A 25719-nucleotide genomic window follows, 5' to 3' on the forward strand; every position below is an offset into this window, starting at 1 on the left:
CTATAAAACTCATAAGACATGTGTAGGTTCACTGGTCATTTGGGAAAACTTTTTTTTTTTTATCTATTCACGGTGGAGAGGTACATGAAAGGCTTAACGGTAACATAGTGGTAAATGAAAGTAACAGTAAAATAGTGGTAAATGAAAGTAATACATTTTCTATGGGTACTTTTTTTTTTACCATACATGTATGTAACTCTTAAAATGAGTGTATCTTGAAAATAAGTTTTAAGCCAAAACCTCATATCAAAACTACCGAATAGCAGTGTATCTGGCAACAGGCAATGTGTGTGTAACAATTTCATGTAATGACTGTAATGAGGCAGCTTTTGAGGCATCTGATTCCTATCATGACCAAATTTATTGTGAAAATTATTACTCAGTAAGTTTCACATCAAACTGTTCTGACTGACTTTGTTTACATTTCAGTGGTTGGATTATGCAAAAATTTTGAGCATTGGTGGAATTCCCCTGTAAAGGCAACATTTGTGCAGTAGCACTTGACTGCACTGATTAAAAAGAAATGTCTCATAAGGAAATGTCTCATAAGCTTGACACAAAAAAAATATAAAAGCATTTCAAGAAGAGCTCCTGATTACACCTGAAGAGATGAAGAGATTCAATTATAGGAATTATAGACTGAAACTGTGTTCTTGCTTGAAACCCTAATAATTAAAATAAAAACAGTGTATAAAAAACAAGAAGTTTCAGGCTGATGGGGAAAAAGTACACATGCTATTGACTGAGGTTTTTTTTTCAGTTTCGTATCATTTGATGTTTTGTGGGCAATTCAGAAACTAAGCATGCTGAAGAAAAAGAGAAATGTCGGAATAATAAGTGGGTGTATGAAAAAAAGAACAGCATGAGAGCTGGAACAATGTTTCCTGGAAACACGGTCGGCTGACCTTTAGTGAAGTTCCTGCCCTCAGTAAAGACAAGCGCACGCTTAGGAAATATCAGAATAATTACTGACCTGGCCACAGGGTGACTAACATAATGGATTGGTCTTATGATGTGAGTATAACTGCTTACATTCACAACTCTTGGACCCTTTAATAATGCTCAAGTAATTTAGCTTATATAACAGCAGAGTATCAGAGCAGAAAACTTTGTGGAATTTGTAAAATGCCAAACAGTGCTTTACCAGCACTTGAGTTTTATGCTTTATGTAGTGCAATTACTAAGTGACCTGTAATAATTCAACTGAGGGACTTGGTCATGAATTATAACTGCATTTCTGACCCACTTTCAATAACTGTTTTCACACCTAACAGAATGAAGGAAGTGAAATATTTCCATATACAGCTGGTGGCTGAGGAAGAAAAACTGCTTTATGTTATCCTTAAAAGAATACATATAAATTGAATGCCATGCTGTTAATTAGCAGGCATCTTTAAAGAGGAATTCCAGTGATCTTTCGAAATTTCTGTATAATTCAATCACTGTGATATACACAAAGTCATTCAGAGTAGTGTGATTTTAAATGGTTCATTATAAAGAAACTTACAGACTCAGATTGCTTTATATTGATGACAGGACACTACGCCTACAGCGCATTTCATTAACTACCCAAAATGACCAGAGAATTTAAACGTGTCAGAAGTTTTATATGTAATGTTGATGATGTCAGAAAGTGGTAAATATGCTTATTTGGGGACTATATTTGTCTGTTTTATACCTATTTTGCAATACCCTGTGTGACCTCTGCCATGAATGAGCTTTAAATATACTTTAAATTATGCTAAATTATCTTAAACCTTTCGTAAAATATAGTAACTTATTGTAACTATTTGGACTTTGTTTGATTTAGCTTTTAGAGGCATTAAAAAAGTTCCTATAACCACCACCATAAACAGTTCTGACCAATGATGCAGTAATTTAGAAAAATTGTTGGACCTTAAATCCATTTTTACATTTTACATTTACATTGTTTGTACCTTGGGGGACTAAAATATACCTGCACAGTAGCTATTTTTTGATAATTCCTTGGCTTAAAACACATAAACATGCAATTTAAACAAGTCACTCTGCATAGCTAATTATGCAGAAATTATGCAAAACGTTTTCAGCTAATATGGTTACCAGTTTATTAGGTATACTTTACATTTTAATTATTGTTACACTTACTGACTGTAGGCCATCTACTGTTACACAGTTACTCAGGCATCAAGGTAAAGGGACCAACACATGCACTATTGACCGATATTTAAATAGTGGACCATTCTCAACACAGCAGAGACACCAATGTAGTAGTGGCATGTCAGTTTGTGTTGAGCTGGACATTAAAAACATTAAAAACACCTCCCTTTTTCTTTATTTTATCAGTCCCACTGACCATATAGGTGCATTTTGTAGTTCTAACATTAAAGACTGTAGTCGATTTATTTCTATGCACACTTTGTTAGGCCCTTTTCACCCTGATCTTCAATGATCAGGACCCCCACAAAACAGGTAATACTTGGGTAGTGGATCACACTTACGGTGGTGGTGTGTTAGTGTGTGTTGTGCAGGTATGAGTGGATCAAACATAGCAGTGCTGCTGGAGAGACAATAGTCCACCAACCAAGCATGGGCAGCATCCTGTGACCACTGAAAAAGTACTAGAGGGCAACGAACACAAACCGCTGAGCTATTGTGTCTGATTTTACTTCTACAAGGTGAACCAAAGTAGGTGTGCCTAAAAGAGTGAACAGTGAATGGACACTGTGGTAAACACTGTCCATTCATTGTCCATACCACTGTGTACCACAATGTCATTGTCACTGTGGTACTGAGAATTATCCACCACCCAAATAATACCTGCTCTGTGGTGCTCCTGACCATTGCATAACAGGATAATGGAAACTGGGAATGGGAACTAAGAAAGTATGCAGAGCAACAGTTGGACTACAGTCTGTAATTGTAAAACTCTACTGTTCACCTATATGGTAATTGGAGCTGATAAAATTGACAAAGATATAGGAACAACGGTTTGGACATGTGTTGAGGAGGAATGGTGGATATATTGGGCAAAGAATGTTGGAGATGGAGCTGCTGGGTAGAAAGAGAAGAGGTAGACCTCAGAGAAGGTTTATGGATGTAGTGAAGGTGGACATTGGAGATGGTTGGTGTGAAAGTAGCGGAGGCAATGGATAGAGCAAGATGGAGGCAGATGATCTGCTGTGGCGACCCCTAAAGGGAGCAGCCGAAAGAAGAAGAAGAAGATATAAGAACAACGAGGTGGTTTTAAGGTTACGGCAAATATTTGTAATATACTGTATATAATTAATGGTCACTTCATTAGACATACCTACCTTGTTGTTATACTCTGTATTTATAAAGTTTGTGGTTCATCTTTTTTTGCACAGTTTGTTTCATCATTATTTAGCTTTAACCGTGGTGAGTTCCTGATTACATTACCACTGGATATTTCTGGCAGACTATTCTCAACCCAGAAAGTACCGGTGTAAACACCTCAGCAATTCCACAACATATAAGCACAACCCACACTAAAATGCAACTACCATGTTGGTACCCCAGCTGTGCCGAAAATGCCCACACCCAAATAATATATTTGGTCATCGATGTTGCTGCCATGACTGAAGAGAAACGTGATTAGAAAATACAGAATTATTAATAATCTGGGAAAAAATTGTTTGGGCTAAAGCCAAAAGGCCAAGTCCTCTTTTTTCAGATAACTGTTAGCATTTTGTCCTGTAATTTTAAAAGTTCACATATAGAAGCAGACTTGGAAGAAAACTCAGTGATACCAAGGGAGTTGAGTTAAACTTTGTCAAATAAAATAACGCAATAAAGTGCAGTTCGGTAAAAGCTGTGGTTGTAATCTATTGTCATCTTCAATTTGGCCATGAATCTTGAATGGTTCTAGTAAGAAAGAACGGCCTTGCAAACATCACACAAATTTTACTGTCTGAGTTTGTGGGTGTTTTGTTTTCTCTTTGCTTTCTTCTCTTAAGCCACCTGAGGCTGTTTGAAATTACCTGTTTTGCCTTATGAAGGAGAGTTATTTCCTGAGACTGAAGCTTTTCTCCATGCACAATTTTTCAGTCTGAAACCTGATACTGTGGTGTGAGGAGATCCTCAAAGATACACCATTTTTGATACAAGTGTGACATCTGTCTGCAGCACAGAGTGTGTTTAACCAGCACGGCTGCATTTCTAGAACAATCTTATTTATGTTAGGTACATGTGGTACTAATTTCTGCTAAAAAAATGCATGCATCCATTCTACCCTGGTTTAGACCAGTCTAGTGTTTGTCTATTGGTAGCTTAGCTGGTTTAGCACACAACATGATGTGTTGGATTTGCTGGTGTGATCAGCCTTAAAATTCCCACTACCAGCATCCAAAACACAACATATGCTGGTTCTTCAGAAAAGCATGAGCAAAGCTAGTCTGTACTGTTTTTTTTTCTTTTCTAGTTTGGCTTGCTATGATATACTTGAAATCCATTTTAGACAACGTTTTTTAACTGGTGGTAAGTGAGTTTTTGCCATCTCTGGGGGCTGTTACTGCAGTAATTCCGTTAACCATCCAGTGATGTCAACTATTAGCTTTTGAACACACTAAAGCCTGCTTGAAAAGTTGCTGAATGTTGCTAGATTACATCATATGCTAATTAGCATATTTTTGACATCATTGCATTGTTTTTGCATTCTGCCTAGTATCAGATGGTGTCAGCCCTTTACATCTGATTGCTTCTCTCCTACTCCCTGTGTTCATAGGTACTTTCTTAAAAAGGATGATTCTTTAAGGGTTCTTTAGTAAAAAAAAATATTCTACATAGGACCATGAACACTCACAGAACCATTTGTATGATTAAAGAGTTCTTTGCATCATGAAAATGTTCTTCAGATTGATAGAGAATGTGCTGTAGATAGCTCTATATATGTAGATAGTTCTATATTTTTAAAAGGGTTCTATATTTTACCAAAAAGGGTTCTACTGTGGTTACGAAGTCTACAATGGATCAATGGAAGAACCATTTTTGGTGCTATATTGATCATATACAGCACATTCTTCATCAATCTTAAGAACCTTTTCATGATGCAAAGAACACTTTAATCAAGCAAGGGTTCTGTGAGTGTTCATGGTTCTATATAGAACCATTTTGTTTACTAAAAAACGCATAAAGAACAATCTTTTTAAAGTGTGCTCTGTATTGTAATACAGATGAAACTCTCAATAAAGCTGTTCTCATTTACATATTTCTCAGTTTCTGTTGTTAGACAATGGGATGAGTATAAATTAATGGCCACAACAATAAGACTACATGTTAACCAGCAGTCACTTCAATACGTATATGTGTGTGTGACTTGTAATCAGATTAAATTTATCGCTTTCACATGTACACCTACACCACATAAAATTCATTGTAAAATTAAATTTAAAAAAGCTTACTTAGCAGCATTGTATCAAGTGGTTCCACGCAACTGTGTTAAGTACCATCTTAGACACTTAACTGCACATTACATAATTAATGAATTAGTAAGTGTAGCAATTAGCAAAAAGTAAATGCTAATTAATTAAATTAATAATTTTTACATGTTATGCATACGTTCATTTAAATTTATAGGGTAATGTTCAACAAATGAAGGCAAAAGAAACAAAACAAGTTATCATATTTAAAGCATAAGACATATTTAAGTTGTAAAGACATTACCCAGCTGTGTAGGAGGTGGAAAGTATGGAAGCATGGGGAACAACACGGGGCACAGTTTAACGCTGACTTTTGTTGTTATTCAAAGTCAGACAGTGGGTGCTATATTAGCACATGTCCTAGCCACGGCCTCCTGTGAAAATTTTGAGCAATTTGTCAGCATTTTAAAGAAATCTGTACCAAAGATTGTTTTCCAACACAATTTTTTCAGTTACTGAGCTGTTTGTGTAAATCACAAAACACAACCTTATGTTACTTTAATCACCATCTTGTTACCAAAAACATAGTGCCATTTTGAAGCATTTGACAAGCTCACAGCAAGTGCTAGCTAGGCCTAAGTACAGCCTCCGTACTGCAGGTTTAACTCTTACATGGGATTACAACTGAGCCACATTTAGTAAATAAAGACATTTTGTCTTTTTGTTAAAATAAAAGAAAAACATAATGAAAACAGGGATTTTCATTCTCATATATAATTTATTGTGTGTATATGTATCTATCATCTGAGCTGTCTGTCTGTCTGTCTTATAGATAAAGATAGATAACATATAATCCTATTCCCAAAAAAGTTAGGATGCTGTGCAGAATGTAAATAAAAATAGAATTCAATGATATGAAAGTTATGTAAACCATGTTTTTAAAGGAAAACATATCAAATGATGAATCTGAAAAAGTTTATTGTTTTTAAAAGATATATGACCATTCTTTTAACACCCTGTATGCGTTTGGGAACAGAAGAGTTTTGATAGTGAAATATTTTGTTGTTCTTGTTTGATACAGGATTTCAGCTGCACAACAGTTCAGGGTCTCATTTGCCATATTTTTCATTTCATAATGCACAAAATGGGTGACAGGTCTGGACTGCATTGGTCTGGCATTGTCTTGCTGAAATTGGCAAGACACCCATAACGTGCACTAATGCAGTCCTATGCCATCATGAACACTGGCTTTTGAGCTGTGCACTAGTAACAAGATGAGTGGTCTTTAGTCCAGAGTACACACTGTCCATGATTTCCAAAAATAATTTCAAATTTTGATTCGTCAGACCACAGGACACTTTTTTCACTTCGCCTCAGTTTATTTTAAATGAGCTCAGGCTCAGAGTAGGCGATAGCATTTCTAGATCCTGTTTATGTATTAAGATTAAGAGACCCTTATTAGTCCCACAACAGGGAAATTTCACCTCCGCATTTAACCTATCCGTGAAGTGAAACACCACATACACTCTAGTGAGCACACACACACAAGGAGGCAGTGAGCACACTTGCCCGAAGCGGTGGGCAGCCCAATCCGCAGCACCCAGGGAGCAGTTGGGGGTTAGGTGTCTTGCTCAAGGACACCTCAGTCATGTGCTGTCGGCTCTGGGGATCAAATCGGCATACAGAGATTTCTCCAGATTCTCTGAATCTTTTTATGTTATTATGTACCATAGATGATGAAAAGCAAAAGTTCTTTGCTATTTTATGTTGAGAAACATTATTCTTGAATTTTTGCTCTATTTGATTGTGCAGTCTTTCAACAGAGTGGTAAACCCATCCTCATCTTCTGAAAGGCTCAGCCTCTCTGGGATGTTTTTTATATTCAATCATGTTACTGACCTGTTGTCAATTAACCACCACATGTATTTTAGCATTACACAAATTTATCAGCCTTTGGTGCCCTGTTTGGAACGTGTTGTTGGCATCAAATTAAAAATGGGAAAATACTTTTCAAAAACAATAAAATTTCTGAATGAAAATTTGAATGAACTTTGCACGAATTTATCAGATTTTTCTAGTGACTTTTACAACTAACTCTTTGTTGTAGTAACAGTGCAGTTTCCCATCATCACAAGCTAAAGTGTTTATTTATAGCAGAGTTGTACATGTTGCTTATGTAAAAACATGATTATTCCAACTTGAAAGTTTTTAAAATTATGTCATTACAAAACCAAAATGTGTTAGGTTATGCCCTGCTCCCGCATAATTCTGTAATTGCACTCATTACTTTACTACACCTAAAAAGGCTATTTTGTCAGAAGCTCTGTACTTTACTTGTGTATTAAAATTTAATACTTGTACGTTTCCTTGATTATATTTCAAAAACCAAACAAAGCATAATTTTAAGTATTTACATTATCCCTACAAATCTCAAAGGCAAGGAGATTTTCTCTTACCAATCAGCTGAGCTTCTGTGCTTTTGAACATAATGCTTTGATTAAAACATTAAACCAAATTTCTTATGTGTAAAATGAAACATATAACATGAAATGGCCCAAGACTATGCTAATTTATCTTTGTGCAAGGATTAATGCTGCTGATTAGTCACCACACCACAAAACTTTCATTTCCGTATTAAAAGTAGGTCTGTTGTACATCTAATAACTTGTAATGCCTCTTTTGACTTCATTAGTTGAATGCTGCTCTAAAAAGCTAAATTAAGATGTGCATCATACATAAAATGGTCAGATCAATTACAGATCAAGAACATATTGTCTAAGACGCTACTTAATACAGTTGTGTGGAAACACTTGATACAACATTGCTAAGTAAATCTTATCTTTATTTATGTGGGGTGTAGGTGTAGCTATAAAAGGGATTATTGAAAATGAGTTGAACAAGTAGCAGAAATGCAGCTAAAAGTCTTGTACAAGTTTTCAAGTTTTGCAAGTTTAATCTAATTAGAGATTAGATTAGATTTGTCATTAGAGGACACACACAAATAAATATTCACCCACTGCCACAAAGACTGTCACAAAAAAACAAATCTCCAAAATTGTGGAGAAGGCAAAATGTTATATACTTCACTTTTAAAATGTAAATACTTTCTTTTTTCTTTCCTTACAGTATATTTTAGCTCCATACTTTAGCTTTAATAGTTTTAATTGATTTTGACAAAGTGTTCATGTTTTCAGTTTTTCCAGCCCTGCAGCTGTGGTAAGAATAAGCTCAGCTGCAGGGAGCATAGTAACTCGCTCATACAGCCAAAAAGCCTAAGTGGTTAACCACAGAAGGTAGATGCACATATGCAAGGCAAGGTAGGCCGGAAGGTAAGAAAACACAGAGGTGAGAAAGATATGAATTTTACTCAACAAGGCAATGAGCAAACAAATACTTATTATATGCAGCTGTGTGCAAAGGTGTGAACACATCCAGTCAAATGATATGTTTTGTTGAATATATATTGAAACATCTTCTACAGGGAGCAAACTTAACAGCATTTTTATTCTGCTAAATTAAATTCATAATTCCTGTTTATTTGCTCAGTTTAACGTATTGTAGAAAAAGCACCAAATGTGTATATATATATATATATATATATATATATATATATATATATATTATCATGACACCTGGTGTCTGTTGAAAACATCATAAAATATCATGATATATTTTTTCCATTCAGCCCACAATTTAATCAAAGTCACACAGTCACACAGTCACCTGTCACAGATAGCACACATGCAAAGTATGACCAGACTATAATCTGTTCTATAATCTATATAGAGGAAACGTATGACTTCAGGTCAATGCATGCAATTGATGTTTTCTTAGACATAATTAACAATTCCTGTTAAGTCAGTAACTATAATGCATTACCCAATTTACACATAACAGAAGAGGTCACATACCTGTATGTTACTTTGTATCACATTACCACCAACATTACTGATTTCATTCTCATGTAAAAGATGAAAGGAAGAGAAAAATGATTATATATGGTTTGGCTGACTTCATATAATTATAACACTGCCTTTTGTACTTTAAATACTATACTGTAATATAATATTGCTGCTGTCAAAAGAAAACCTTGTATTTCCATTATTGTCATTTTTAAGTTTTTGACACAAAAAAATGCCTCTTGGCCTTTATGTTGAGTTTAAATTTCATGATGGATGGACCAAAAGAAACAACCAAAAATAACTTGGAAAAAGTCTGGTTCCATTGACTTACAATAAAAGTAAAGTGTGTTTTTTCCTTTTCCTCTAAAGTTATTTTTTGGAGACATGAGGGATTCAGTAGATAGACAAGACTTTAGTTCAAAATGTGAAAATATATGTCAGAGAAGTGGATCATATCCAATTAAACAAGCAAAATAAGAAAATGCTAACAAATTATTTTGCAAAACAAAAACAATGCGTTCTTTACACTTTAAGCATGATAAAGAGAGAGAGAGAGAGAGAGAGAGAGAGAGAGAGAGAGAATAATACTGACTAAAGCTCGTGACTAAGAATTTCCCACTCACAACTAGGAAAAATCTAAGAAAACCCCCCTTAACTGGGATTCCTATTTAGAAAGCCAGGAGGTTCTTCTGAGATTCAATCTCAGTGGCTTCCTTCTCTGTATGTAGTGCACTATGTAGGTCATGAAATAACGACTTCTGTGCCCAAAGGGTGCATTAGGCCTATATGTCTAGTAGACAGTAATTTGGGATTCATCCATAGGCTGCATTTAATTTTTAGTGCACTATACCAGTTTTATGATTTCTGTAGCTAGTCCACTACAGAGTAAACCATGTGTGAGTCACATGAGAACACATTTTAAATCCGGTAGACTAAAATCTCTCTCTCTCTCTCTCTCTCTCTCTCTTCCATTTTCTGATAGCTTAATCTTATGATTTAGAAATGATTTGGGATGTTAGAATAAGGAATCAAGTATTTTATCAACTATTTTTTATAAATAATCTAGTAATCTTGTTTTTCTTTTGTTTTTACATGCTATATAGAACCTTTCAAAGATTCCAAAATACATCACTGAAAAATATAAAAAGAAAGCCTTTAAAAGTTACATGATGGTGGTAAAAAGTGCATAAAAATGTATCCAAGTGACCTGTTAGACAATTTCAAATATGCATAATGAGGGTATTTAATTTAATTATCTTGCATTCAATGCAATGCATTGTAAGTCCATTTTAAATGCTTGTTTGAGAAATTAATAGCTTTAATGCTGCTTTGAGTCAATTATTGAATGAAAGCTGCACAAATTAATGTATAGCAGTGTTTACTCCAGAAATAGTACCCTGAGCGCCTCCACTACACTATAGTAATACTAATTCCTGCTATTGCTACTATGTGAATTTCAGTGTTTTGTTGGCACCAAGATAGCAATCTTCACTTCCCACACAGGGTTTAATACTACTTAGGCCAGCTCTGTTTAAACACAGGCATTTCAAGATAGTAACCGACATACATCAAATGTATTTGTATAGCACTTTTTACCACTGATGTTGTCATAAAGTAGCTTCACAGAATTCCAGAAAAGACACCGTTTTAACAGGAATGTAAAAACCCCAGGGTGAGCAAGCCAGGGGTGACAGTGTCAAGGAAAAAATCCCTCAGAGCTGAGAAAGAAACCTTGGGTGGAACCAAGACTTACAAGGTGGGACCCATCCTTCTCTAGTCAAACTACCAATGATTATACTACTAATATAGCAGTAGTATTAGTAGTAGTAATAGCTAGGAGTCTGTGAAAACTTCTATGTAGGGTGGGCAGCTAGTCCAAGGCAGGTGGCAGTAGCTGGGGCATGGGCAGCTGGTCTGAAGTGGGTAGCAGGAGAGGTCAAAAGTCAGTCGTCCTTCAGTGTCCGGCCGGACATGTGGGCGGTCGTTTAATCGGAATAAAGGCAGGGAGATGGAATTAGTTTTATTCTATCCGTTTGTACATAAACAGGGAATGTAAACATTTACAGAGTGTGGCTAACGACTCCGGCAGATCTGACTATGACAGCTTAACTAAAAGGAGAGAACCAGAAGGACACACAGACACGGCAGCACTCTGAAACAGTTTAGCATCCCTCCGCTCCACCGTCCTCAAACTTGAGTGACCGCGTGCGAGCAGCGGGACGACAGCACCAGCGTCTCCGTTTACTATAATTCCCTGTGTCCATGAACCCCTGGATCTGCTGCCTTTATCTAAGGGGAAACATTAACTACCAAATGCTAAACTGAACAAGTGAGTTTTCAGCCTAGATTTAAGGATTGAGACTGTCTGAGTCCCAAACACATTCTGGAAAATCATACCAGAGTTTGGGGGCTTTATAAGAAAAGGCTTTATAAGCTGCAGCCTTATGAATTGCAGCCAACACTCTGTGATCTGAGTAGTCCTGATGGCTCGTTATAGGAAATAAGGTCCTGCAGGTACTCAGGAGCCCATGTACGGCTTTAAATGTCAATAAAAAAAGGAAGTGATGATAGCATTGGACTGATATGATCAAATTTTCTAGTTTTAGTGAGGACCCTGGCTGCCACATTTTGGACTAGCTGAAGTTTGCTTAGATTCCTGCTCGTCCATCCTGAGAGTAGTGCATTACAATAGTCTAGCCTAGAAGTAATAAAGGCATGTACTAATGTTTCTGCATCATGCAAGGATAGGGCATTTATCTTGGCACTCTTGCAAAGATGTAAAAAAGCTATTGATGCTGCCTATGTGTTGATCAAATGATAAATCCGAATCAATTATGATGCCAAGATTTTTTGCTGCTGAACCAGGTGTATCTGGAAAGTCAGTGAGATTTAAAATTAAATCTGATTAATTAATTATTTCCTGCCAATTTTGGACCCAGAAAGTGAACCTCTGTTTTGTTACTGTTTAGTAGGAGGAAATTACATAACATCCAGCATTTCATGTTTTTTACACAGTCCCCTATTTTCTTTAATCTGTATTTGTCATCAGGCTTGGCTGATATGTACAGTTGCGTATCGTCTGCGTAACAATGAAAAGTAATGCCATTGTTATTTATAACTGTGCCTAAGGGTAACAGGTAAATAGTGTAAATAATAATGGTCCTAATATAGAGCCTTACGGAACTCCAAATCTTACTTTTGAATAATTGGAAGATAAATTGTTTACACTGACGAACTGATAACATTCTGTTAAGTAAGATTTGAACCATGAAAGGGCTGTCCCTGTGATTCCAGCCATGTTTTCTAACCTTTCTAGGAGAATATTGTGGTCTATTGTATCGAAAGCTGCGCTGAGGTCAAGTAGCACTGGCAGGGATACGTAGCCTTAATCAGAGGCAAGAAGAAGATGATTAGTTATCTTAACTAGAGCTGTCTCAGTGATGTGATGAGGCCTGAATCCAGATTGGAATTTTTCATATATATGGTTCTTATATAGATATGAACTAAGTTGTTGGGCCACAGCTTTTTCTAAGATCTTAGATATAATTAGTAAGTTAGAAATAGGCCTGTAATTTGACAATATGCTAACATCAGAGGTTTGATAACTGCTAGTTTAAAAGCTTTTGGGTACATAGCCCAGGCTAAGGGACGAGTTTACTATAGTTAAAAGAGGGGTTATAATAACTGGTAGTACTTCTTTGAGTAATTTTGAGGGAATTGCATCAAGTTTGCAGGTTGTGCAATTTGCAGAGGAGATAATCTTCTTATTCTAGCTGTGGGAGTGGGTAAAAAGTTTCCAGCCTTTCTTCTACAATTGTGTTTTGTTTTATATCAGCCACATGGGTGAGTGAATACTTTTGGAAATATAGTGTGTAATATATATGTGTATGTATATGTTATAATACATTATATATACAGTATCTACCAATACTGGCAGGTTATTAAGTACAAGTGCCTTGTACCCACACACATTTTTCGTTTCATTTTTCACATGATTTCAGAATGCCAGCTGTCCTATACATTATGTCAAAAATGAACAATGAAAGGGCCAAAAGAAATGCTTCAATACAACAGAATAAAATATATTAACATACCAATGCTTTTACCTCCTCCTGGAAAGTTTGTCAGTGTCAGCCTTCTGTGTTCTACCTACACAGAAACATTTGACATCTTTTTGTACAAAAGCCCAGTCCTAAATGGTGCACTTGCAGCCCAGCAGTTTGCGCAAGCAGGCACGGACTGCTGTAGGTTGTCCCATTTCTCATTTTGGTGTTCGAAGAGATATATAAAATGACCCTATATGCTCTAACTCTGGGTTTAAGGTGAGGACGAGGATGATGTGGCCTATTACCAGAATTCCATGAGATATAGGTGAGGACCAATCCGAGTGGATGGTTAGGATTATAGCTGTCTGCCCCACTTAGTGGAAAAGAATATATTGAAATATGAGTTAATTTAGATCATTTAAAGAGTGTGCAGCTTGGATGAGTCTGTTCCAAATGCACAATTCTAAATCAAGCACCCTCAGGAGTCTCTTGTCCTACAGGTCTGTACATTATCAAAATGTGGACTTTGAGGAGGAATGCAGGGCTCAGAGGGCCATTTGCAAGTGGGTTAAAACTGGTCACAACTACTGGGATTTTGTCAGTTTCATTCTTCTTACAGTCATCAGGTTCATCCACTTTCTGGAGCACTTTCACCAGAGAATTCTCCAAATCCTCAAAAAAAGACAATCTGATCTGAACACTCAAGTACAAATTACATTTGTTTCTAAGATAAATACCAACAATTAAGTCGATTAACAGAAATAAACATAAATTCATGATTCATTCATATTTTCATTTTTTTAAATAAAAGATATTTAGATTTATTTGAAGCACTTTTCTCTTTTTTATTTTATATTACTTCATAGTTCTGATGTCTTTGTTATTCTAAAATTAAGACACTGGGCTTAGGCAACATCTTGAAATAATTAGAATATTTTAGTTAAAAAAAAAATCATGATTATCGACAGTATTGCTCCATCCCTGACCTGGAATCACTTCAGACTGCAAATGATTTCCAAAGCCATGCCCACATACATTAAAAGAAGGATTTTTACACATAGAGGTTACTTTAGATTTAACTTTTAGATTACACTAGATTTAAAGGCTCCAATATTACTTGATGTTTCAAGTAAATGCTCCTCATTTGCTCCCTGAGGACTGACTTAATGACCACTGCAGCAGAGTATACAGTGTCCAGTAAGATTACTGGTAACCAGCGTTGCCAGATTGCTTCTCATTTCTCATTTCTCATTTTGCTTCTCAAAAAACCCTAAATGTACACATCGTGTCTTCAAACAATATTCTAATATATATATATATATATATATATATATATATATATATATATATATATATATATATATATATATATACTGCTCAAAAAAATAAAGGGAACACTCAAATAACACATCCTAGATCTGACAAAAATCATCAATGGAAATCAAACTTCTTAAGCAATGGAGGCCTGGATTTGGAGTCACACACAAAATTAAAGTGGAAAAACACACTACAGGCTTATCCAACTTTGATGTGATGTCCTTAAAACAAGTCAAAATGAGGCTCAGTATTGTGTGTGGCCTCCACGTGCCTGTATGACCTCCCTACAACGCCTGGGCATGCTCCTGATGAGGTGGCGGATGGTCTCCTGAGGGATCTCCTCCCAGACCTGGACTAAAGGATCCGCCAACTCCTGGACAGTCTGTGGTGCAATGTGGCATTGGTGGATGGAGCGAGACATGATGTCCCAGATGTGCTCAATCGGATTCAGGTCTCTGGAACGGGCGGGCCAGTCCATAGCTTCAACGCCTTCATCTTGCAGGAGCTGCTGACACACTCCAGCCACATGAGGCCTAGCATTGCCCTGCATTAGGAGGAACCCAGGGCCAACCGCACCAGAATAAGGTCTCACAAGGGGTCTGAGGATCTCATCTCGGTACCTCTGGCGAGCACATGGAGGGCTGTACAGCCCTCCAAAGAAATGCCACCACACACCATTACTGATCCACTGCCAAAGCGGTCATGCTGAAGGATGTTGCAGGCAGCAGATCGCTCTCCACGGCATCTCCAGACTCTGTCACATCTGTCACATGTGCTCAGTGTGAACCTGCTTTCATCTGTGAAGAGCACAGAGTGCCAGTGGCAAATTTGCCAATCTTGGTGTTCTCTGGCAAATGCCAAGCATCCTGCACGGTGTTGGGCTGTGAGCACAACCCCCATCTGTGGACGTCGGGCCCTCATACCATCCTTATGGAGTCGGTTTCTAACCGTTTGTGCAGACACATGCACATTTGTGGCCTGCTGGAGGTCATTTTGCAGGGCTCTGGCAGTGCTCCTCCTGTTCTTCCTTGCACAAAGGTGGAGGTAGTGGTCCTGCTGCTGGGTTGTTGCCCTCCTACGGCCTCCTCCACGTCTCCTGGTGTACTGGCCTGTCTCCTGGTAGCGCCTCCAGCCTCTGGATACTGTGCTGACAGACACAGCAAACCTTCTTGCCACAGCTCGCATTGATGTGCCATCCTGGATGAGCTGCACTACCTGAGCCACTTGTGTGGGTTGTAGAGTCCGTCTCATGCTACCACGAGTGGGAAAGCACCACCAACATTCAAAAATGACCAAAACATCAGCCAGAAAGCAGAAAGGTACTGAGAAGTGGTCTGTGGTCCCCACCTGCAGAACCACTCCTTTATTGAGTGTGTCTTGCTAATTGCCAATAATTTCCACCTGTTGTCTATTCCATTTGCACAACAGCTGTGAAATTGATTGTCACTCAGTGTTGCTTCCTAAGTGGACAGTTTGATTTAACAGAAGTTTGATTTACTTGGAATTATATTGTGTTGTTTAAGTGTTCCCTTTACTTTTTTGAGCAGTGTATATATATATATACACACACGGACTTCAATGGACATGTTGGTGAAGGAAACAGAGGGGATTAAGAGGTGCTGGGTATGTATGGTGTGAAAGACAGAAATGCGGAAGGTCAGATGGTTGTAGATTTTGCTAAGAGAATGGAAATGGCTGTGGTGAACACGTATTTTCAGAAGAGGGAGGAACACAGGGTGACATACAAGAGTAGACGGAGGTGCACACAGGTGGATTATATCCTTAGCAGGAGATGCCACCTAAAGGAGATTGGAGATTGTATAGTGGTGCCAGGGGAAAGTGTAGCAAGGCAGCATAGGGTGGTTGTCTGTAGAATGAGATTAGAAACAAAGAAGAGGAAGAGAGTGAAGGCAGAACCAAAGATTAGATGGTAGAAGCTGAAGGAGGAGGATGGTTGCAGGCAGTTCAGGGAAAAATTGCAACAGGCCCTTGGGGGCAGTGAGGAGCTACCTGAGGACTGGGAAACTACAGCTAAGGTGGTGAGAGAAACTAGCAAGAATGTGTTGGGTGTTTTGTCTGGTCAGAGGAAAGAAGACAAGGAAAGTTGGTGGTGGAATGAGGAAGTCAAGGAGAGTATTTAGAAGAAGAAGGCAGCTAAGAAAAAGTGGGATAACCAGAGAGATGAAGGAAGTAGGCAGGAGTACTGTGAGGCTAGTCACATAGCAAAAAGAATGGTGGCAAAGGCAAAGGCTCAGGCCTATGATGAGCTGTATGAGAGGCTGGACAGTAAAGAAGGAGTAAAGGACTTGTATCATTTGGCTAAACAGAGAGATAGAGCTGGAAAGGATGTACAGCAGGTTAGGCTGATAAAGGATAGAGAGTGAAATGTACTAGTGAGTGAACAGAGAGTGATGAGTAGATGGAAGGAGTACTTTGAAGAACTAATGAATGAGGAAAACAAGAGAGAGAGGAGGACAAAGGGGGGAGAGATAGTGGATTAGGAAGTGCAGGGAATTAGTAAGGTGGAAGTGAGGGCAGCTTTAAAAAGGATGAAGAATGACAAAAGGATGACATACCTGTGGAGGTATGGAGATGTTTAGGAGAGAAGGCAGTGGACTTTTTAACCAGGTTGTTTAACAAAATCCTGGAGAGTGAGAGGATGCCTGATGAGTGGAGAAGCAGTGTACTGGTCCCCATTTTTAAGAACAAGGGTGATGTGCAGAGCTGCAGTTACTACAGAGGTATAAAGTTGATGAGCCACACCATGAAGGTATGGGAAAGAGTTGTTGAAGCAAGGCTAAGGCAAGAGGTCCAGATCAGTGAGCAGCAGTTTGGTTTCATGCCCAGAAAGAGTACCATAGATGTAATTTTTGCATTGCGAGTGTTGGTAGAGAAGTACAGAGAAGGTCAGAAGGAGCTATATTGTGTCTTTGTGGATCTAGAGAAGGCATATGACAGGGTGTCAAGACAGGAACTGTGGTACTGTATGAGGAAGTCAGGTGTAGCTGAAAAGTATGTTAGGGTGGTGCAGGACATGTATGAGGATAGTGAGACAGTGGTGAGGTGTGCAGTTGGAGTGACAAATGGTTTCAAAGTGAAGGTAGGGTTACATCAGGGATCAGCTTTGAGCCCCTTCTTGTTTGCAATGGTGATGGACAGATTTACAGATGAGGTCAGGCAGGAGGCTTCATGGACCATGATGTTTGCAGATGACATTGTAATCTGTGGTGAGAGTAGAGAGCAGGTGGAAGAGAATCTGGAGAGGTGGAGGTTTGCACTGGAGAGGAGAGGAATGAAGGTCAGTAGAGATAAGATGGAATACATGTGTGTGAATGAGAGGGAGGCAGGTGGAAAGGTGAAGATGCAAGGAGTAGAGGTCGTAAAGGTGGATGACTTCAAATATCTTGGGTCAACCATCCAGAGCAATGGACAGTGCAAAAAAGAGGTGAGGAAGAGGGTGCAGGCAGGATGGAGTGGGTGTCAGGGCTGATGTGTGACAGAAGGATAGCAGCAAAAGTGAAAGGGAAGGTTTACAAGACAGAAGTGTGTCCTGCTATGATGTATGGTTTGGAGACTGTGGCTCTGTCTAAAAGACAGGAGGCTGAGCTGGAGGTGGCGGAGATGAAGATGCTGAGATTTTCGTTAGGAGTGACAAGGCTGGATTAGAAATGAGCAGATCAGAGGGACAGTGAAGGTGGAGCAGTTTGGAGATAAAGCCAGAGAGGCCAGGTTGAGATGGTTTGGACATGTGTTGAGGAGGAATAGTGGATATATTGGTCAAAAAATGTTGGAGATGGAGCTGCCGGGTAGGAAGAGAAGAGGTAGACCTCAGAGAAGGTTTATGGATGTAGTTAGGGTGGACATGGAGATGGTTGGTGTGAAAGTAGAGGAGGCAATGGATAGGGAAAGATGGAGGCAGATGATCCGCTGTGGCGACCCCTAAAGGGAGCAGCCGAAAGAAGAAGATTTTATATATATATATATATATATATATATATATATATATATATATATATATACATACATATATATATACTGCTCAAAAAAATAAATGGAACACTCAAATAACACATCCTAGATCTGAATGAATGAAATATTCTCATTGAATACTTTGTTCTGTGCAAAGTTGAATGTGCTGACAACAAAAACACACAAAAATCATCAATGGAAATCAAATTTATTAACCAATGGAGGCCTGGATTTGGAGTCACACACAAAGAAAAACACACTACAGGCTGATCCAACTTTGATGTAATGTCCTTAAAACAAGTCAAAATGAGGCTGGCGTTGGTGGATGGAGCGAGATATGATGTCCCAGATGTGCTCAATCGGATTCAGGTCTGGGGAACGGGCGGGCCAGTCCATAGCTTCAATGCCTTCATCTTGCAGGAACTGCTGACACATTCCAGCCACATGAGGTCTAGCACTGTCCTGCATTAGGAGGAGTCCAGGGCCAACCGCACCAGCATATGGTCTCACAAGTCAGGCTACCTCTGGCGAGCACATGGAGGGCTGTGCCCTCCAAAGATATACCACCCCACACCATTACTGACCCACTGACAAACCGGTCATGCTGAAGGATGTTTCATGCAGCACATCGCTCTCCACTGCGTCTCCAGACTCTGTCACGTCTTTTACATGTGCTCAATGTGAACCTGCTTTCATCTGTGAAGGGCACAGGGCGCCTGTGGCGAATTTGCCAATCCTGGTGTACTCTGGCAAATGCCAAGCGTCCTGCATGGTGTTGGGCTGTGAGCACAACCCCCATCTGTGGACGTCGTGCCCTCATACCATCCTCATGCACATTTGTGGCCTGCTGGAGGTAATTTTGCTGGAGGTCATTTTGTTTAAGTGTTCCCTTTATTTTTTTGAGCAGTGTAAACAACGCAATATAACTCCAAGTAAACCAAAGTTCTGTGAAATCAAACTGTCTACTTAGGACGCAACACTGATTGACAATCAATTTCACATCCTGTTGTGCAAATGGAATAGACAACAGGTGGAAATTATTGGCAATTAGCAAGACACACTCAAGAAAGGAGTGGTTCTGCAGGTGGGGACCACAGACCACTTCTCAGTACCTTTCTGCTTTCTGGCTGATGTTTTGGCCACTTTTGAATATTGGTGGTGCTTTCACACTCGTGGTAGCATGAGATGGACTCTACAACCCACACAAGTGGCTCAGGTAGTGCAGCTCATCCAGGATGGCACATCAATGTGAGCTGCGGCAAGAAGGTTTGCTGTGTCTGTCAGCATAGTGTCCAGAGGCTGGAGGCGCTACCAGGAGACAGGCCAGTACACCAGGAGATGTGGAGGAGGCCGTAGGAGGGCAACAACCCAGCAGCAGGACCGCTACCTCCGCCTTTCTGCAAGGAGGAACAGGAGGAGCACTGTCAGAGCCTTGCAAAATGACCTCCAGCAGGCCACAAATGTGCATGTGTCTGCACAAACAGTTAGAAACCGACTCCATGAGGATGATATGAGGGCCCAATGTCCACAGATGGGGGTTGTGCTCACAGCCCAACACAGTGCAGGAAGCTTGGCATTTGCCAGAGAACACCAGGATTGGCAAATTCGCCACTGGCGCCCTGTGCTCTTCACAGATGAAAGCAGGTTCACACTGAGCACAAGTGACAAACGTGACAGAGATGCCATGGAGAGCGATCTGCTGCCTGCAACATCCTTCAGCATGACCGTTTGGCAGTGGGTCAGTAATGGTGTGGCATTTCTTTGGAGGGCCGCACAGCCCTCCATGTGCTTGCCAGAGGTAGCCTGACTGCCATTAGGTAACGAGATGAGATCCTCAGACCCCTTGTGAGACCATATGCTGGTGCGGTTGGCCCTGGGTTCCTCCTAATGCAGGACAATGCTAGACCTCATGTGGCTGGAGTGTGTCAGCAGTTCCTAGAAGATGAAGGCATTGAAGCTATGGACTGGCCCGACTGTTCCCCAGACCTGAATCCGATTGAGCACATCTGGGACATCATGTCTTGCTCCATCCACTGTCACGTTGCACCACAGACTGTCCAGGAGTTGGTGGATGCTTTAGTCCAGGTCTGGGAGGAGATCCCTCAGGAGACCATCCGCCACCTCATCAGGAGCATGCCCAGGCATTGTAGGGAGGTCATACAGGCATGTGGAGGTGTTTTTCCACTTTAATTTTGTGTGTGACTCCAAATCCAGGCCTCCATTGGTTAATATATTATATTTCCATTGATGATTTTTGTGTGATTTTGTTGTCAGCACATTCAACTTTGTACAGATTCAGTGAGAATATTTCATTCATTCAGATCTAGAATGTGCTATTTGAGTGATCCCTTTATTTTTTTGAGCAGTGTGTGTGTGTGTGTGTGTGTGTGTGTGTGTGTGTGTGTGTGTGTGTGTATGTGTATGTATATATATATATATATATATATATATATATATATATAGCAAGCATAAACAATCCACATACATTTTAAAACTTAAGCTAAAACTTATGTTAAGTGGATAATCCAGTATAATGTTTACATGCACATCCAAACATATCATGTGGTTCAAAAAAACCCTGAATTTCAGGTTTTACAGGATGACAAGCAGCGCTGTTTAAACATGTTTTTTTCTGATTTGGTAATGCTACTTCTTTCAATTTTAATTTCTACTTCAGATCTGACATAGTGCAGCTTTAAGTCATGCACTTTACATAGTTTTTAATGACCTGCCAAAACATGAAAACCAGCCCAATTTTTGTTCCTTGCAACATCCAACAAATAACTCCTTAATCTGACAAAAAACCCCAACCAAGAGTGACAATGACAGCTGGGTTGATTAGTAATACCTGATAGAAGGTGTTCTGGAATGTTCAATGCTTTTACCGGAGTGGATCAGTAAAGAAAACACCACCATCTATATAAGAACATTTCTCCTTATTTTAATGTGAACACAACACTTGCCTTATTGAGATTGTGTAATTTAATGATCCTACAAGGGAGATTTGTTATGTTGCTTCCTAATGATGCCTGTGCGGGCAAGAGGTCGTTAAGTGCCTTGGCTAAGGGCAGTCCTGGGTAATTTGAACCCACAACTTTCTGGTTGCTGGGTCACCCCAATACACCTTGCAGTTTACAAAGCAACAATTAATGCCTAAAGCTCATCTTTTCCCGTGAACAATTTGGGCTAATCATCAGTGCTTAGTATCTTGGCCAAATGTTGCATATATAATAGGTGTACCTAAAAACTGGCAACTGTGTAGTCCCTCAGGAATGACAGAGGGTTCATTAACAGCCTTTGCCAAGGAGAAGGGATTACTGAATACACAATGAAAAAAATGAAAAAGAATTGTATAACACTGAAAATCAATATCTCATAACTATGTATGTGTGTGTGTATGTGTGTGTGCGCATGTGCGTGTTCTCTAATCAGTTCGATGATGACTACATCACTGAAAATATCTCCGTGAGCGCTCCACCACAAGGCCAGTTCATCTGTGATAAAGAAGTCTCCCTGGCCCTGTTTTATATGGTTTTCCAGCCTCTGGTGTACAGTATGGTGTTTCTGCTGGGCGTGACGGGAAACAGTCTCCTCCTGACCATCTTGCTGCAGCATCGTGCTCATCTCCGCATCACTGAGATCTACCTACTACACCTCGCCCTGGCTGACCTACTCCTGCTCTTGACCTTCCCTTTTGCTGTGGTTGAGGTGCTGACAGGCTGGCTGTTTGGTGACTTCCTGTGCAAGCTGCTGGGCTTGCTTAATCGAATGAATATGATATGTGGAAGCCTGCTGCTGGCATGCATCGGCTTTGACCGCTACCTCGCCATTGTGCACGCTGTCTCCAGCCTCCAGAGCCGCCGGCCATGGATCGTTCACCTCACCTGCGCTCTTCTCTGGATCTTCTGTCTCACAGTGACCATGCCCAACATGGTGTTCCTCTCAGTGGTGCACAATGAGTCCGCTAGGCAGGTGTGCTACTTCAATAACCATGGCATTCACGCTTATAACTGGCTAATCGCCAGTCGCTTACTGACCCACCTGTTATGTTTTGTCCTGCCCCTGGTTGTTATGGTTTACTGCTATGCTGCAGTGGTGTTCACCCTCTATCATAGTCAGCAGAGCCTGGAGAAACAGGGGGCTATTCGTCTGGCCATGGTGATCACGCTGGTTTTCTGCTTGTGCTGGCTGCCCTACAACATCACCCTCTTTGTGGACACGCTGGTGCGCTTGGGTATTGTGTCTGAGAAAAGCTGCCAGGCCAGATATGCGCTAGATCAGGGCCTGATGGTCACTGAGAGCATTGGCTTCTTCCACTGCTGCCTCAACCCAATCCTGTATGCCTTCATAGGGGTGCGCTTTCGGAAAGACCTTCTGCGACTGCTGGCAAAATGGGGCTGCGGAACGTTTTGTGCTCCAGTGCTTCGGGCTGGAGGACTGAACATGGTGTATGTGTCTGAGGCAGCTACCACAACCACAAGCAGCCAATACATATGAGGACAGAATCCAGGAATGAAGCATACTGAAAGCATCCTTCATTTATGGGAAAATGATTGCAAATAAAAAGCCAAAGTTTCTTTTTTCTGATTTTGACCACTCCTGACCACTCTTTAGCTTGCTGCTTCAGCTATGCAAGTATATCGTGCAAACAATAACAGAGTGCAAATAAAGATTACTGATTAAATGAATGAGGGTTCGATCATTCACAAAGTTAAAGATGCCATTTCATCGCTGTGAGAATTCTACCTGCTTAGAAACGCTTGAGCCAGCATTATCCATAGTACCAGTTGGTACCAAGATTAGAGATTGAAAAATAAATGTGTTTATCTCTGTCTGATAGTGTTTTGCCTCCTTTTTTCCCCATCTTAAATTATCCACAACACAAAATGTCTCAACATCAAGCAAGACCAACACAAACTTTGAGCAGATTTGCAGATTTTTTTCCTTATTATTTGCTGTTAGACTTCTATTAAACACAGTTATACAGAACAGTTGCAAACGAGCACAAATTGCATCTTATTTACAGCAACTATATATAGAGAGAATTTGTATTTATATATATATATTTATATACTCCCTTGCACAACAGTTTGGTAGCCAGAGAAAATGGAATTAGAAACAGAGTTTTTCCCGTCACCTCCTTTAAACAAACACATCGATCTGTGAAATATACATATTTTACAGACACTTTAAAAAATGGCTTCAGAATTTGTTGCTTTACTGTAACGATTTAGCCTTTTCTTACTGTCTACCTCAGAATTAAGGGAATATTTCTAATAACAATTATATTAGCATTTGATTGCCACAATCAATAAACGTCAATAAAAACATGTCAGAGTTGGAAGTAACCCATAAGAAAAAAAAAAAAGGTTTTTACAGGTTTATGGAGAAACATGTTCAGAAAGGCATGTTTGCCATGCCTCCAGGTCCATAGCCCAGTGGACTATCCAAAGACATGCCTCTCTGTCTGATACCTTGGGGCCCCATCATGACCGACTGTGGGTGTGGAGGTCCCATCATGGGCCCTTGAGGGGACAGGAGTGGCCCTTGCTGGCCAAAGTGCTCCCCAGGAATGGCCATGCCCCTCTGCTTGGCCTGCATCATCATCAAGTTCTGCTGGGCCATAAGGTTGTGTGGATGTTGCTGTGGCGACATCATGCCTTGTGGTGGATGGGATTGGTGCTGCAAAAGGCTGTTAGCCATCATAGCCTGCTGCTGCTGATGATGATGTTGCTGCTGTTGCTGAGGCATACCTGTCCTGCCCATCAGGTGCCCTGGATGGCATATGGGTCCAGGCCCCATCCCACCACCTGAGCCCATAACTCTGGACCCTCCCTGGTTCATGCCCATCCCAGGGCGCAGGCCGCAGTGTGAGGGATGCAGAGGAAGCTGCTGCTCAGCCATCATATTTTGCAAGTTGGCGATGTGAGGGTTGGAGGAGGGAGCGCTGTTGTGAGGGGGCCCGGATGAAGAGAGCTGCTTCAGGAGCTGGGCTGAAGGAACCTGCTGAGGTGGTGGGCCTTGGTGAGGGGTCTGTTGCGGTTGGGACATGGCCTCATTCTTGGGGAAGTACTGCAGGGTGCTACTAGGCTTGTCGGCAGGAATGATTCGAGACAGATCAAATTCTGGTATGCCTGTGTGTGTGGGCCTGATGACCTCACTTAAGTCCGGGCCCTCTCCCATGGGCATGGAGGGGAAAGTGTCTGATGGGTGAGGGGGACGCTGATGGGGCATGCCCTTAGTGAGAAGGTGCATTTGCTGTGGAGGGAGGACATCATCAGGAGGCTGTGGGTACTGCTGCCCCATACCGCCAATCGGAGAGTGCAAAGGTCCCTGCATGCGAGAAAATCCACCCATCTGGCTTGAAGGGTGCATAGGGGACACGTTGCAGGGTCCTATCCCTTCTGGAGGTCCCCCTCCACCTCCCATCATCGCCGACATGCCCATGGGGTTAGGGGAAGGCAGCATTGGCCCAGAGTGATCGTGGGATAATTGCTGACCTCCCTGGAGAACCATTCCCATAGGACTTTGAGGGCTGCTGTGAGGTCCTATTGAGCCCTGGGACAGGAGCATCTGTGTGGACTGGTGATTTGCAATATTTCCTGTTAGAAGACACAGCAGAAAATTAATTCTATACAGTAATCAGAGTAAACGGGGATAAACATTTATGTAATTATAGAGACCTTAAACTAAGGTGATGCAAAATAAATTACAAATCTGTGACAAATGCATGTATTAAAGCCCCACAAAACCATTTGTTTTTCTAATTAGGTCATGCTAATGTTTTTTCTCACATGCAGTCTGTCCTGCCTACCCAGGTTTACTAAAATTAGACATCTAACTTTCTTTGAGTCAGAGCAACTTAATGAACAAAAGCTATCCACAAAGCTAACCTAGAAAGCTAGTGCATCTCTCTGTTTGTCATGTCTGTGCAGTCCCTGGATGCATATCCAGCAGTAAAGCAAAAGATAATCCTACCTGCTTTAAGACATTGTCACACAAAAACATAATTTTTCAGTGAGCCATGGACAAAACACCATCTTCATATGTAGTGCATGTTTCAGACATTTCTCCCTTCTCACACGATTGTGTTTAGTTTTGCTGGAGTGGCATAGAAGGCTGGGAGTC

At 40.3% G+C, this 25719-nt stretch overlaps 2 protein-coding genes across 6 annotated transcripts in view; one reads left to right on the plus strand and one right to left on the minus strand.

Moving 5' to 3' along the window:
• The first annotated feature begins 925 nt into the window (after nt 1–925).
• Nucleotides 926–23423, plus strand: LOC108442502 (C-X-C chemokine receptor type 5). Its single transcript, XM_037539944.1, has 2 exons — nt 926–1014; nt 22024–23423. The coding sequence occupies exons 1-2, from the start codon at nt 997–999 to the stop codon at nt 23086–23088; spliced, it is 1083 nt and encodes a 360-aa protein (XP_037395841.1). The 5' UTR covers nt 926–996; the 3' UTR covers nt 23089–23423.
• A 92-nt stretch (nt 23424–23515) lies between these two features.
• The window catches only part of bcl9l (bcl9 like), a 62737-nt gene continuing 60533 nt past the window's right edge, over nt 23516–25719 (minus strand). For all 5 annotated transcript variants that reach the window (XM_037539943.1, XM_017722573.2, XM_017722572.2 and 2 more), the window contains one exon: nt 23516–25193. In XM_037539943.1, the coding sequence (XP_037395840.1) occupies nt 23989–25193 (1205 nt within the window). In that variant the 3' untranslated portion in view covers nt 23516–23988. The remainder of the gene's footprint in view (nt 25194–25719) is intronic.

This window comes from Pygocentrus nattereri, chromosome 7 (assembly GCF_015220715.1).
Source record: "Pygocentrus nattereri isolate fPygNat1 chromosome 7, fPygNat1.pri, whole genome shotgun sequence".
NCBI lineage: Eukaryota > Metazoa > Chordata > Actinopteri > Characiformes > Serrasalmidae > Pygocentrus > Pygocentrus nattereri.